The sequence below is a fragment of the Gopherus flavomarginatus genome, chromosome 1 (assembly GCF_025201925.1).
Source record: "Gopherus flavomarginatus isolate rGopFla2 chromosome 1, rGopFla2.mat.asm, whole genome shotgun sequence".
Classification (NCBI taxonomy): Eukaryota; Metazoa; Chordata; order Testudines; family Testudinidae; genus Gopherus; species Gopherus flavomarginatus.
Genome location: NC_066617.1, coordinates 332,926,767 through 332,941,673, shown reverse-complemented (window position 1 = coordinate 332,941,673; position 14,907 = coordinate 332,926,767). Strand labels below are relative to the sequence as shown.

Genomic DNA, 14,907 nt, shown 5'->3' with positions numbered 1-14,907 from the left:
TGTCTTTTAACCAGTTCTCAATCCATGAAAGGACCTTCCCTTTTATCCCATGACAGCTTAATTTACGTAAGAGCCTTTGGTGAGGCACCTTGTCAAAGGCTTTCTGGAAATCTAAGTACACTATGTTCACTGGATCCCCCTTGTACACATGTTTGTTTGACCCCTTCAAAGAACTCTAATAGGTTAGTAAGACACGATTTCCCTTTACAGAAACCATGTTGACTATTGCTCAACAGTTTGTTTTTCTATGTGTCTGACAATTGTATTCTTAACTATTGTTTCGACTAATTTGCCCGGTACCACCTGCTTTTAATAAACATGTCCATGTAACTGTATAGTATCAACTAAAATGCTCTCCAATTACAAACTGTGCCTAGTGTAAAATCTGGAATGTGTACTTTCTGGGAGAGATGACAGCTTCAGTTCCCAATTTTTGTCTAGAACACTCTAATAACATAATCAATTTTATCTATCATCCAGGAACAACTAAACTGATATTAGTGCATTTTGTTAGTATTATATGATTGAACTGTTACATAATAGTGCATTACCCACCCAGAGAAGAAATAATTCTAAGTACTATGAGCTGGATAGCACCTCTTATTCAGAAGGATGACATCGCTTTAAAAAATTTTTTTTCTAAACTCTCTCTGCTGGTGTGAAGGAAACAGACTTGTTATCCTGGTTGGTAAGACTTTGGGCAGTGTCAGGGGGTGGGGGAGAAAAGAACCTGTTGTTATATATGTTAGGATCGTGAGAGTTTATTTTTCTCTATTTCAGGATATTTCAGCCAAGGGCATCAAGTTAATTGGTATAAGAGGAGTAGACCCTACACTGGAGCACTTGGGATCAACTTACTAAGGTAAACAGGTTGCAGTGGATTTCTGGATGGGTGAGTATTGGGGAAGAATACTCCCCATCCCCCTACCCCCTTTTTTTCAAAAGGTTACTTGCAGAAATCCACAAAGACATTTTTCCAGCCTTGAATAATCTTCTGTCATAAAGTATACAAAGATTTAATGGTATCACACGTGCAAATTCAGGTATGTGTTTGAGTATACTATCATGTAGTTATCTTGATAGTCCTCCCAGTACCTGCAGTAGCACCAATGCACTTCATTTACCAACAGCTGCTGTGAACTTCGTTTCTATTATGTCCTTTCCATTGGCCCTGATTATATATTTAGTCTTTTATAATACATAAAAGCAATTATCCAGGGCTAAATTTTCTTTTGGTGTATTATAAAAATACAATTGTACTCATGCAAGTATCCACAGGAATAAACCCAGCAGCCTCCCAAAACCACAAAAAGACCAGCTGAAAACAAAATGCCACGTGCAAGATGAGTAGTGGATGAAGGAACCTGCAGCAGCATCTGATGTTGAGAAGAGAGGAGATAGGAAGTGAATCTCTTACAACTTTCTAAAGAATATTAGAGTAGGAGCCAGGATCTCAAATGAGCCTCCTTTCACTGCTCCCTTGCAGTGGTCAGAGTTTAAGATTGGCAGAGTCAATGTTTTCCTTTCTTCCTTTAGTGTCCAGCTATTCCAAGGCTCTTACCCTTGTTTCCTTCCCCCATCACTCTTCAGCTGGGCGGGATCCTGTGATGGGGGGTTATGCTTTCTAATTCAGACTGTGAAGTAGTCTTGGTTAGCCTACACCTTGTGAGCATGAGTCCATGCAAAGCAAGTCCTTTACTAGGCATGTAATTTGTGCATTTGCTGTTGAGATGTTTTCATGCCATTTTAAGAGGAATAAAAATGGACAACTTTAAATACCTGGGCTCTTGATCTTGCCTTGCAGTTGAGCAGAGGCACTGCTATTTGACCTATTGTGCATACAAGAGAGGTGTGGGGTATAGGGATAGGAAATTAAGCCTGAGTAGTAAATGGCAACAAAAAGGTGACAATTGTGCTAAATTCTGTTGATGTTTCCAACATGTATCTTGCTAAACTTAACAGCACATAGCTGTTCTATTGGCAAAAGTTTTGTGAAACTGATAATGGACCTCTGTTCTTACTAGCATGTTATGATGTGGGAGTGGTATTAGGTAGGATAATGAGTAAAAGTTCTTCTAAAACAGAAGGCAGATAGAAATCTTGAATTGTCGTTAAGAGAAAATAAATAAAAGATGACTTTTTAAATGTTATGGAATACGTGGTATTTAAAGAAGTTAAATCTTGTACTTAAATTACTTTTGTTTCTCTTTTAATTACAAAACAGCTTATCTGGAATGGACAGAAGTTCTCTGGGAGGATTAGAACTATCTGAACATACTTCTGGTTTACTAGGAATTACTGCCATGGCAACTGGTCTTGCAAATATAGGAAATTCTTTTGGAGGGCCACCTAATACTCTAGTTTCTAGAACTAATAAGTTCCAAAACTCATCTATAGAAGATGATGATGATGTTGTTTTTATTGAACCTATACAACCTCCACAGACTTCTACATCACTGATATCAGATCAGAGAAGCGTCGCATTTATTTCATCAAAAAGTGATGAGCTTCAGGGAAATGATTCCAAAATGCTTCCTCCTTCAAAAGACTTAAGTTCTCAAAAGGGAAGTATAAGCGAGACTATTATTATTGATGATGAAGAAGATATTGAAACAAATCAAGGACAAGAGAAGAATACTTCCAGTTTTAATGAGCGAAGACTTCCAGAGTGTAAAAATAGATCCAGCGATATGGAATTCTCAGCTTCCAGTTTTTCAAGAAGTAAGGTAAATGCAGGAATAGGTAATAGTGGTATAACCACAGAACCAGACTCTGAAATTCAGATTGCTAATGTTACCACATTAGAAACAGGTATGAGCTCTGTGAATGATGGTCATTTAGAAAATACTGAAGGGCGTGACATGAACTTAATGATTACACATGTAACATCACTGCAGAATACCAACTTGGGAGATGTGTCTAACGGACTGCAGTCAAGTAATTTTGGTGTTAATATACAAACATACACCCCATCTTTAACTTCACAGACCAAGACTGGTGTAGGACCTTTCAATCCTGGTAGAATGAATGTGGCTGGAGATGTGTTTCAAAATGGAGAATCTGTGACTCATCACAGTCCAGGTAAGTCATACCTTTAAATATTTTGCTAAGCTTATAAAATGTGTAAAATGTGAACAGTCCAAAATATTAATTTGTTTAAATATATACAGTGCAGAGCTACTAAAATACACACATACACTCTTAACGTCATACTTTAGAAAAGGAACTTGTTTTTTTTTTTTTCTGTCATCTCAATCAATGAGGCGAAGTGTATACATAAGTAAACTTGTCTTGCATTAGCAATTAGGAAACAAACTGAATTCCTTCCACCCCACCCCCAATAATTAATACTTTGTGTATAACTACCTAATCTTTCAAAAAGACAATGCACATTTTTATGTGTAACTGACTTGGGATGCATGGAACCCAGCGCGCAGTCAAGGTGACGTGTGCACCTAGATAATTAGTGCACATTTGTTCATGGACTTAGTATTTGAGCCAAACTTCTGTTTCTGAAGTTCTGTGGCTAGTATTATGCATCAAAGCCATTTTCCCTCAAAGTGGAAAAGCGTTAATTTACAGATTTGTTGTCCATGCTCCTTGTCCATGCTCCTTCAATAGTATTTGATATGCACAAGGATTAAGTGAGAGACCCTAGAATATTAATCAAATCATGATGATAGCAGCTAGCATTTTAAATTTAAGCACTGTGAAGTATATAATTTTTGTTGGTATGATGTCTGGTACATTTGAGGTCTAACCTGCTTGTGGCTTGTAGGTGTTAAGTATTAATAGTTATATGTGTGTTATCTTTTTGCGCTACCGATGCTAAAACTTATATGCTATATGCTGTTGGGGTAATTTGTTTTTGTTTAGGAGAGCAGAAATAGCAGTAAACCTTACTTAGCTAATAAGAAATTCCACTTGAAGCAAAATGGGACAGTTGCAACTGCAGTTTTCTAGCATTCACGTTCTGCAGAATTTAAGCTTTCACCTAAAAGGTGCAGGGGGAGGAGGAGTAACTCAGTGGTTTGAGCATTGGCCTGCTAAGCCCAGGGTTGTGAGTTCAGTCCTTGAGGGGGCTGTTTAGGGATTTGGGGATTGGTCCTGCTTTAAGCAGGGGGTTGGACTAGATGATCTTCTGAGGTACCTTCCAACCCTAATAATCTATGATTCCATGATTTTCTATGGTAAATACTGAAGCTTTTAATCTTAAATTATGAAGATGAAGTTCTCTCAGTGTCAGTCAGTGCACTGCTGCCCTATTAAATTAGCCTTGTAGAAAACCATCTCAAATGAAGCCAGTAGCAAAGGTATGAATGCCCCTCATTTCCCTATGCAAGTAATAACTTCGGAGACTAGTTGGGATTATTTCAAAGGTGATCTAAAACATTCAGTTGGAATCCAGATGTATTAGAACCTAGCACAATTTGCCAATATGTTAATTTTATAATTTTCAGACACATTGGTAGCCTCTATCTAGATCTCAATAAGTATCTTGATAGCAGAGTTCTCTAGTTCATGTATTACCAAAACTTACTTTTCAGAGAGTATTAGTGCTTTTTATAGAGTACTGTAGCAGTATTAATATAAAACTAAATACTTCTCTCAAAATAAGAGCAAAGGAAATGCTATGTTTCCTGACTAACTTGCAAAATTCATGTCAACTTGACAAGTTGTGTAGTTTGCTGATGGCACCGTCCATTCTTATGAATCAGTCATATCTATTATAACGAAAAAGCAAAACTTGGATGTTCACCTCAAGTTTTAACTTATTTTTCGAAGAATGCATTTCCGTTTTTGTGAAATTTGCTGGTGATTCTTGATACGCTAAAGACATCAAAATGCATTGTTTTTTGTGACATTACAGGTAGAAGACATGGGAACTTCTGGTACCTGTTAATGCAGAATAATGCCTTTTGTATGCCTTTCAAAACCAGCGCATGCTTTTGACCAAGACACCAGAAAATTCCTCCTTTTACTGCTGGCCCAGAAGGCTTTTTGTATGTCTGCTAGTTTGATTGACAGGTCAGGTGCATACTGAAAATCTGCAAAATATGGAAACTGGTACACTAGCAGCATGAAGTAGAGTGAGTTCTGGCAGCCTGGATTAATGGGGAAGAGAGGAAACAAGGTTTCTTTGGGATTCAGTGAAGAGGGCCAACTATGGGAAGGAAGGTTTGGTGCAGAATGGGGTGGGAGCTGAGAGTGTGTTGCAAAAGTCTGTATCTGTTGCACTTTCGAAATGTTGCTTGTCTTCTGGAGGGAATAAAAATGGTCTTTTCTACGCTTGTGGTCCTTACACATGAAAAGAGCATAGTGAAGGGTAAACAAAAATAGGGAGAAGCGGGAGCAGAAAGGACTACCACAGGTAAAAAGGGGGAGAGACAGAGCAAGCGAAAAAAGGAACAAGACAAGTGAGAGCAGGAGCAAAAGAAGAAGAAACGAGAGGAGGAGGGAGAGAGGGAGAGAGGAGAGAGCTGTAGTGGAAACTGCTTGTACAGGAGAAGCAACTGAAACACGGTAGGTATGGATCTCTTATAGGTTTTATTTACAAAAGTAGGGGAAACATTTTCTGGGTAACTTGTTTCTGCTCACCTTTTCATAATTTTTTTTTGCTTTTGGAATGGCCCTCCAGTGAATACTTGTCAGCATTTTATCTGCCAAGCTAGGCCTGCCTGATCAGAAATCTGTATACTATGAAGCGTTTCAATCTTAAGTATAGCTACCAAGGATGTGTTCCCCAACATCCTGTGGTGCAGGGATAGGGTGGAAGAAGTGGATAGAAGAATCTTACATGCTCTCGGATATTACCATCTCCCCTAGTGATTGCTGCTCCTGACTTTCACCATAAGTGAAAACTTGGCACAAAGGATATTCTTTCCAGCTACTGCCGTAGTTTTGCAAATCTTATGTCCAACCCATTGTTGTATTAAGTCCATTGTAACTCTAAAGCAGGGTGGTCTTAAGACTTGAAGTAAGTCTATTGTCTCTGGGGAGTAGCCTTTGAAAAAGAATGCTTGAGAGCTATAAACTGTAGCAGTATCAGTCTGAGCACCCAATAAAGCTTGTCACTCCAGGAGGGCATTACAGAAGGCAGACTGTAAAAGAGGATGTTGGGGAGGGGAGGAGAGCAACCTGAAGAAATGGAGACTTGGTGACAACATGGGAATGAACCAAAGAAGGGGAGACACCTTTTTTGTGCTGAGATCAGGCTTTAGGAATGGTTTTGAAGAAGGGAAGGAAGGTGGTGGAATACAAGGAATGATGGAGGAAAAAGCGGTAAGACTCAAGGATGTGAAGAGAGTTGGCAGAGAAGGATAAAGTGAATGGAGTGCAAATATGAGGGAGACAAGAGTGAAATAAAGAATGAAAGACAAAAGAGGAAAAAGCAAGAAGTCCCATTTTAAGATTAGACACTTACTGTTTCTACATTTTATGGTATTTCCCCTGCAGAAAGGAGGGAAGTCCACTTGAAATTTTAATGTATGGGGGACTCTCAAGGCCTTGTGGAAGGGGCTAGGAGGTGTGAGTGGCAAGTTGGAGTCTCAACCGAAAATGAAGTGTGCAAACCATAGGGCCCATGAAGCATCAGTTAAGTAATGTTGGTGGTATAGTCGCATATACAGGAATCTTTCTGGGCATATGCTTCCTTGTTCTGGATGGAAAGGAACCAGTGTGGACTCCCATTCCAAACACACATGAGAAAAGGGAGTGTCAATATTCTGGCTGATTGAGGTATTTTCTAGAAATGTATCTGTCAGTCTAAGGTAGTTGACAAAAAATGGAGTCTACATTTGCATGAGTCTCCTTAAACTGTAAGTACTGTGGTAACATATCTAGATTTGTCAGTGTGGGGCAGATTCTTTAAATTTTTTTTTTAAATGGTCTGACAGGTCAAAAAGAATGTTTTTGCGCTGCTTCTCCTGTCCTCCCCATAACCCCTCCACTTTGTTAATTGAAGCTTTCTAAGGGTATGTCTACACTACGGGATTATTACGATTTTACATAAACCGGTTTTATAAAACAGATTGTCTAAAGTCGAGTGCATGCGGCCACACTAAGCACATTAATTCGACGGTGTGTGTCCATGGTCCGAGGCTAGCGTCGATTTCTGGAGCGTTTCACTGTGGGTAGCTATCCCGTAGCTATCCCATAGTTCCCGCAGTCTCCCCCGCCCCTTGGAATTCTGGGTTGAGAGCCCAGTGCCTGATGGGGCAAAAATCATTGTTGCGGGTGGTTCTGGGTACAGCCTCACCCCTCCCTTCGTGAAAGCAGCAGATGACCATTTTGCGCCTTTTTTCCTGGGTGAACTGTGCAAACGCCATAGCACAGCAAGCATGGACCCTGCTCAGATCAATACCGCAATAGTGGACGTTGTAAACACCTCGCGCATTCTCGTGCAGTCTATGCTGAACCGAGACCTGCAAAGCCAGGCAAGAAGGAGGTGGCTACGGCAGTGCGGTGATGCGAGTGATGAGGACATGGACACAGAATTATCCCAAACCGTGGGCCCGTGCACTTTGGAGATCCTGCTGGTAATGGGGCAGGTTCTAGCCATTGAACGCCGATTTTGGGCCTGGGAAACAGGCACAAACTGGTGGGACCGCATAGTTTTGCAGGGGTGGGACGATGCCCAGTGGCTACGCAACTTTCGCATGCGTAAGGGCACTTTCATGGAACTTTGTGACTTGCTTTCCCCTGCCCTGAAATGCCATAATACCAAGATGAGAGCAGCCCTCACAGTTGAGAAGCGAATGGCAATAGCCCTCTGGAAGCTTGCAACGCCAGACAGCTACCGGTCAGCTGGGAATCAATTTGGAGTGGGAAAATCTACTGTGGGGGCTGCTGTGATGCAAGTAGCCAAAGCAATCATTAAGCTGCTGCTACGAAAGGTTGTGACTCTGGGAAACGTGCAGGTCATAGTGGATGGCTTTGCTGCAGTGGGATTCCCTAACTGGGAGGGGGCGATAGATGGAACCCATATCCCTATCTTGGCACCGGAGCACCCAGTACATAAACCGCAAGGGGTACTTTTCAATGGTGCTGCAAGCACTAGTGGATCACAAGGGACGTTTCACCAACATCCACGTGGGATGGCCAGGAAGGGTTCATGACGCTCGCATCTTCAGAAGCACTGCTCCGTTTAAACTGCTGCAGCAAGGGAATTACTTCCCGGACCAGAAAATAACAGTTGAGGATGTTGAAATGCCTATAGTTATCCTGGGGGACCCAGCCTACCCCTTGATGCCATGGCTCATGAAACCATACACAGGCAGCCTGGACAGTGATCAGGAGCTGTTCAACTGCAGGCTGAGCAAGTGCAGGATGGTGGTAGAATGTGCATTTGGCCATTTAAAGGTGCGCTGGCGCACATTTCTAACTCGCTCAGACCTCAGCCAAACCAATGTCCCTTTTGTTATTGCTGCTTGCTGTGTGCTCCACAATCTCTGTAAGAGTAAGGGGGAGACCTTTATGGCGGGGTGGGAGACTGAGGCAAATCACTGGCCGCTGATTGCGCGCAGCCAGAGACCAGGGCGATTAGAAGAGCACACCTGGAAGCGGTGCGCATCAGAGAAGCTTTGAAAACGAGTTTCACCATGGGCCAGGGTATGGTGTGACTGCTGTGTTTGTTTCCCCTTCATGAACACCCCCCCCTTGATTGACTCCTTCCTTGTAAGCAACCCACCCTCCCCCTTTGATTACAGCTTGCTTAAGGAAATAAAGTCTCTATATCGTTTAAAAATCATGTATTCATTATTAAAAAGTAATTATAAAAAGAGGCAGAGAACTGACAAGGTATCCCGGGTGTGGTTTGGGAGGAGCATAGGAGGGAAGGAAAAGGCCATTAAATACATTTCAATGTAATGACAGCCTTTTTTTTGGACTGTTCACTGGGGTGGAGTGGGTTGGTGCATGAAGCCTTCCCCCAAGCGTTCTTACGCACCTGGGTGAGGAAGATATGGAACATGGTGAGTGGTGAGAGTGATTACACAGGGGCTGCAGCGGCACTCTGTGATCCCGCTGCTCTTCCTGAAGATCCACCAGACGTCAGAGGATATCAGTTTGATCATGCAGCAGCTCCAGCGTTGCATCCCGCCACCGCTGATCTTCCTGTCTACACCTCTGATCTTCCTACTGCCACCTCTCATCTCCTATCCTCATGTTCGTCCCTACTATCTTCACCTTGGTCCCTCCTGTCCTCACGTTCACTGGCATCTTTCCTGTACTTTGCTACCACGTCCTTCCAGTCATTCATATGAGCTCTTTCATTGCGTGTTACTTCCATGATTTCTGAGAACATTTCGTCTCGTGTCTTCTTTTTCCTCTGCCTTATCTGAGAGAGCCTTCGGGATGGAGTAGGGAGGCTTGAAAAATGTGCAGTTGCATGAGGGAGGGAAAAAAGGGAGAGAAGTATTTAAAAAGATACATTTTACAGAACAATGCTTATACTCTTTCACAGTGAACAACACTATTCACCTTACATAGCACATGTGATTTCACTATAAGGTCGCATTTTACATCTTAATATTGAGTGCCTGCGGCTTTGGTGTTACAGATCTCACAGACGCAGGTCTGGGCATCAGAATTCAGCTTGCATGCGGCCATGGTAAGCCATTGTCTTTTGGCTTCTCCAGCCTTCATATACACAGTGCCCTCTGCTTCTTTCCTGTTAACATGCAGCAGCAGAAGCCAACTCCCCTCATCCAATTCTCTAGGATGATTGCTTTACCCCTCCCCCCACCGCATGGCTGGTATCATGGAAGATCACTGCTAATCACCCCCTTTCTGCCCCCTACCGCGTGGCTGGTAGCTGGGACGATTCCTGCTAGCCAAACGCAAAAAAAGCTTAGTGCTATCCTTCCTCCCCTCCCTCTGCTTGGCTACGTGCAAGGAAGGATTTCTTTTAAGCAACAGCCCAGTAGGAAAATGGCCATCTCTGTCCCCTTAATTAAATTCCTGAATTTCAACCAGGTTACCATGAACAATATCACTCTGCTGAGGATAACAGAGCGAGATAAAGAACGGATGTTTCTTGAATGCCAGCAATCACCGGGACCATACGCAGCTATGCTTTGTCATGCAATGATACCCGTTTACTTGCTACATGAATGGCGTGGTAAAGTGTCCTACCATGGTGGACGGAACAAGGCTGCCTTGCCCAGAAACCTTCTGCAAAGACTTTTGGAGTATCTTCAGGAGCGCTTCATGGAGATGTCCCTGGAGGATTTCCGCTCCGCTCCATCCCCAGACATGTTAACAAACTTTTCCAGTAACTTTACTGTCCGCGAATGCATCCCAAGCCCTCATGGCAAATCAATCATTAAAAAAACGCTTGCTTTTAAACCATGTTTTATATTTACAAAAGTACACTCACCAGAGGTCGCTTCCATGGCTTCGCTGTCTGGGCTAGTGGCTTGGGAGGGCTGGGAGGGTAATTCTGTCTGAGTCAGAAAAAGTTCCTGGCTGTTGGGGCTAACGGAGTGCTGTGTGCTCGCTGCAAGGTCGTCGTCCTCTTCCTCCTCCTCCTCATCTTCCCCCTCCGCAGAATCCTCAGCCATGGTTGAGATTACAACCCCCACCTCGGAATCCACGGACAGGGGTTGGATAGTGGTGGCGCAGCCCCCTAAAATTGCATGCAGCTCAGCGTAGAAGCAGCATGTTTTCGGCCCTGACCCGGACCTTCCGTTTGCTGCTTTGGTTTTCTGGTAGGCTTGTCTGAGCTCCTTAACTTTCACTCTGCACTGCACTGAGTCCCTGGTGTGGCCTTTGGCCATCATAGCCTTGGACATTTTTTCATTTCATCTTTTGGAACGGAGTTCTGTTAGCACTGAATCCTCTCCCCATATAGTGATCAGATCCAGTACCTCCCGTGCGGTCCATGCTGGAGCTCTTTTTCGATTCTCAGGAGACTGCATTGCTACCTGTGCTGATGAGCTCTGTATGGTCACCTGTGCTGATCACAGCTCCACGCTGGCCAAACAGGAAATGAAATTCAAAAGTTCGCAGGGCTTTTCCTGTATACCTGGCCAGTGCATCCGAGTTCAGACTGCTGTCCAGAGCGGTCACAGTGGTGCACTGTGGGGATACCGCCCGGAGGCCAATACCGTCGATTTGCGGCCACACTAACCCTAATCCGATATGGTAATATCAATTTTAGCGCTACTCCTCTCGTCGGGGAGGAGTCCAGAAACCGATGTAAAGAGCCCTTTATATCGATATAAAGGGCCTCGTAGTGTGGACGGGTGTGGCGTTAAATCGGTTTAACGCTGCTAAAATCGGTTTAAACGCGTAGTGTAGACCAGGCCTCATAGTCAACTTACATTTCATGCATCTTGCATGCCTAGGAAATAGGACATCCATGGCAGCTGTCATGACAGACAACAGGGCAGGCAAACATGCAATCTCAAACAGTAACCTGGATTTCCAAACAAGAACATTGGACTCCTTGGGTATTTAAAGAATAAATTTTAGAGTCCTTGAAACTTTTATCCAAGAATTGTGCAGCACACTTAGTAAAGCTTGATCTTTATGGTCTCTTCTTAGAAATAGAGTGCTTTATTAGAAAATATGGCAATCTTTCATTTCATTGATTGATGGATTCCTTAGAAAGCCTCAAGAACAGGCTGTAGTAATTTTCACCTAAAAACTGCAGGGATGAAGAATCCAAAATCTTCAGAATTTACAGTTTTTTTTTCTTTTTTGTTTCTATATGGCTGTTTTGATACCAGCTGTTCTAAGGTGCAATGAGAGTCACTAAAAATGTTTATGTATTTAAACTAACTTGCTGATACTGGACCAAACTATAGAGATGCCACAGAGCTTTTAAGGTCCTGCAGTGCAGTTTGCAGGATGTCAGTGCTTTCAGCCTATATGTTAGGGTAAATGCCACATTAGCTTTAACTTGGGGACCGTGGCAAATATATGTTCTCTAAGATGAGATTGTTTATGCATGCTGGGCTCTAGCATTATTTTTATGAAACATTCATTTAGAAGAATGGAATGACAGGATCAAAAGATAAGTTTAGGTGCTCTGAAGTTACTGGTGATAGTTGTCATGTTGTTGGTATTTTAAGTGAAATAAATTGGGTCATTAAAATATAAAGGAAATACACTTATAATGAAATTTTTCATACTTAAAATAATACTTCTTACTCTTGGCATCCTATAGAACTTTCTCCATTGTCAGGGCCTAAAAACTTAGTTGGTCCAAATGGAAGCTTAAATTCTGGAGAAATGCCTAGAAAGAGGGTTTTATAGAAGAATATTTTTGCCAGAACTTTGTCTTTTGAACCTAAGTTAAATATTAAAAATTGAGTTCAGGAGACACAGGGATGCGATTTTTTTTTTAGTTCTTTTCCTGTGGGACAAATTAAATTGTGATGCAAACAGCCCTGCAAGATATTAAACTATAAAATGACCAACTGTCTCTGTACTCTGGGATTGTGTTGTCCAGAGCTAGGTGGGAGGAGGGGATGCCCTGAGGCGGCGCTTAGGTACTACAAGGACTTGGACTGTTAACTTCTAGGTTTATTGTTCCCTACTGAGAAGACCAAAATCTTGAACTCATCAGTTTTTGCTATCCTGCAGATTTCCATTGTTCTGTTTGGTAGCCATTGCGTTGAATTAGGTTTAGAGTAAAATAGAAATTGCTTCCTATAGGAACCATCATACAGATAAACGTAATGGTTGGTGTGAATCTGTTTTGTCGTCTTTAATTATAATACAAAAATTTTTTGGGCCAGAGACTCCGGACTGGGAAACTACTTCAGAAGTTGGAAATCTGCTATTTTTGTATGTAATACCAGAAGTTTTAAATCAAAATAGTTTTTACCTTATTCTAATCTCTATATAAGTGAACTTTCTATCTACAGAAAATCCAGGGTTTTGCTTTTAAAATAAAAACATGAAAAGTATCTTTGATAACAGCCTAAGTCTGATAAACATTTGATTGGTCCAAATTTGTAAACCTCTTCAGTAATATTTTAGAAAATGGAAGTTTCTAATAGATGAAATCTTCAAAACGGAAATTCTGCTTTGACTTCTCTGCTTTGAATTTTTAACTGCAATTGGCACAATTTAATATTTGTCTAGAGGTTCTACTCCTGGGGGAATTCTGCACCAGTGCACATGTGCAGAATTCATGTCCCCCGCAGATTTCTTTGTTTCCCTGCAGAAAAATGACTTTCTGACACGGAAGTAGAGCGAAGCTGCAAGAGCAGTCACACACGATTCCCTAGCTGCGCAGGTACATTGTTTCAGGTACCCGGAGCAGCCAGTGGTGACGTAAATCACTGCAGGGCTGGAGACACCTCAGCCAGTGCTCCTACCCAGAGGAGGGATTAGCTGCTAGTCCTGGCTGGGCTGGAGGCAGGAGAGGACGGGACTTCCTCTTCCCCTGCAAGGAGTGGCTGTGGCTGTGTTAGACCCACCCCCAGAAACCTCCCCAGTTGCGGAAGTTCAGCATTCTCCCCCCCAGCTTCCTGCCCCCATTGCTCCTGAGCTGCAGGGAGAGGGGTCACTGTATGAGGAGCTGCTCCACTATCCCCCTAACCCCCGCCAAGCCTCACCCCGTACACCCAGAACCCCCCTAGCCCTGCATACCCAAACCCCACCCCACTGAACTTCAGCCCTTGCATTTGGAGCCCCTCGCCTCCAAACCCCCACCCCCCACTGAGCTCCCTGCACTCAAACCTCCACCCTGATAAGCCCCATGCTCTGCACCGCCCTGAGCCCCCTGCATCGAGATCCATTTCCCCATCAAACTTCCCTGCAGAGACCTTCACAACCAGACCCCTCTGCTGAGCCCCAGCCACTTTCACTTGGAAGCCCCTCCAGAGTCCCATTGCCCCTGCACCTGGAATCCCCTCAACAAGCCTCTGTGCATCCAAATCCCCCCACACCTAGACCCCACACTGAGCTACCTGCATTCAGATTGTCCCACACAGAATCCTCTCCTCTCCCCTCCCCTCCCCTCCCTGCCCCCGGATCTCCCCACACTGAGTCCCTCTACACTTGGCTCCTGCCTGGTTGAGTCTGCCTGCCCCATACCTAGTGTGCCTGGCGCAGAGCCCCAGGGTTTTTCTGGGGCAGGCCCAGGTCTTGTGCTGTGTCAGGATCAGGTGCAGCCTCACCACTGAGTCCGTGTCCCAAGGGTGAGGAGTCTGCAGGGTGATCCCATCTTCGCACAGACAGTGGCCTGTGCTCCCCACTGCCATGCTGGAGCCTCTGCATTTATTTATTGACAAATAAAACATGCAGAATTTTAAAATGTATGCAGAATTTTAAGTTTTTGGCACAGAATGCCCTCAGGAGTAAGGTTCAAATGCCAATTTGCACACAAACTACAGGTGTGTTAATCACTCTGGTGTCTCCAGGCCTAGGAAATGGGCACCTTGAGATGCTCCCCTGTTTTGGGATTTCCTGTGATTGCAGAGAACAATGCCATTGATCTAAATATACTGACTGATCATGTTCTTTAAATTTTTACATATACCTCCAAGGTAACCAATTCCTCCTCTTAGGATAATTTGCTAACAAAAGTGTTTAATATAATCAGATCTATTTGTATATTGAAAGAGTAATTTTCCATGTATTTTGTATTTTTAAGATTCCTGGATATCCCAGTCAGCTTCATTCCCTAGAAACCAGAAACAACCAGGTGTGGATTCCTTGTCACCAGTGGCCTCACTTCCTAAACAGATTTTTCAGCCGTCTGCACAACAACAACCTTCTAAACAGGTTAAAGTCACATGTGCAAATTGCAAAAAACCCTTGCAGAAGGGACAGACTGCATATCAGCGCAAAGGATCAGCTCATCTGTTTTGTTCCACTGCCTGCCTTTCATCATTCTCGCATAAACCCGCTCCAAAGAAACTCTGTGTTATGTGCAAAAAGTAAGGGATA

The 14,907-nt window shown here is 43.1% G+C and overlaps 1 protein-coding gene across 13 annotated transcripts in view; it reads left to right on the top strand.

Moving 5' to 3' along the window:
* The window catches only part of ZMYM2 (zinc finger MYM-type containing 2), a 212,955-nt gene that overhangs the window by 39,801 nt on the left and 158,247 nt on the right, over positions 1-14,907 (top strand). For 10 of the 13 annotated variants that reach the window (XM_050937121.1, XM_050937119.1, XM_050937123.1 and 7 more), the window contains 3 exons: positions 781-892; positions 2,225-3,081; positions 14,612-14,897. In XM_050937121.1, coding sequence (XP_050793078.1) covers positions 2,235-3,081; positions 14,612-14,897 — 1,133 coding nt within the window. In that variant the 5' untranslated portion in view covers positions 781-892; positions 2,225-2,234. Of the gene's footprint in view, positions 1-780; positions 893-2,224; positions 3,082-14,611; positions 14,898-14,907 lie in introns of those variants that run through there. The other 3 variants (XM_050937126.1, XM_050937117.1, XM_050937130.1) reach the window with 3 other exon arrangements.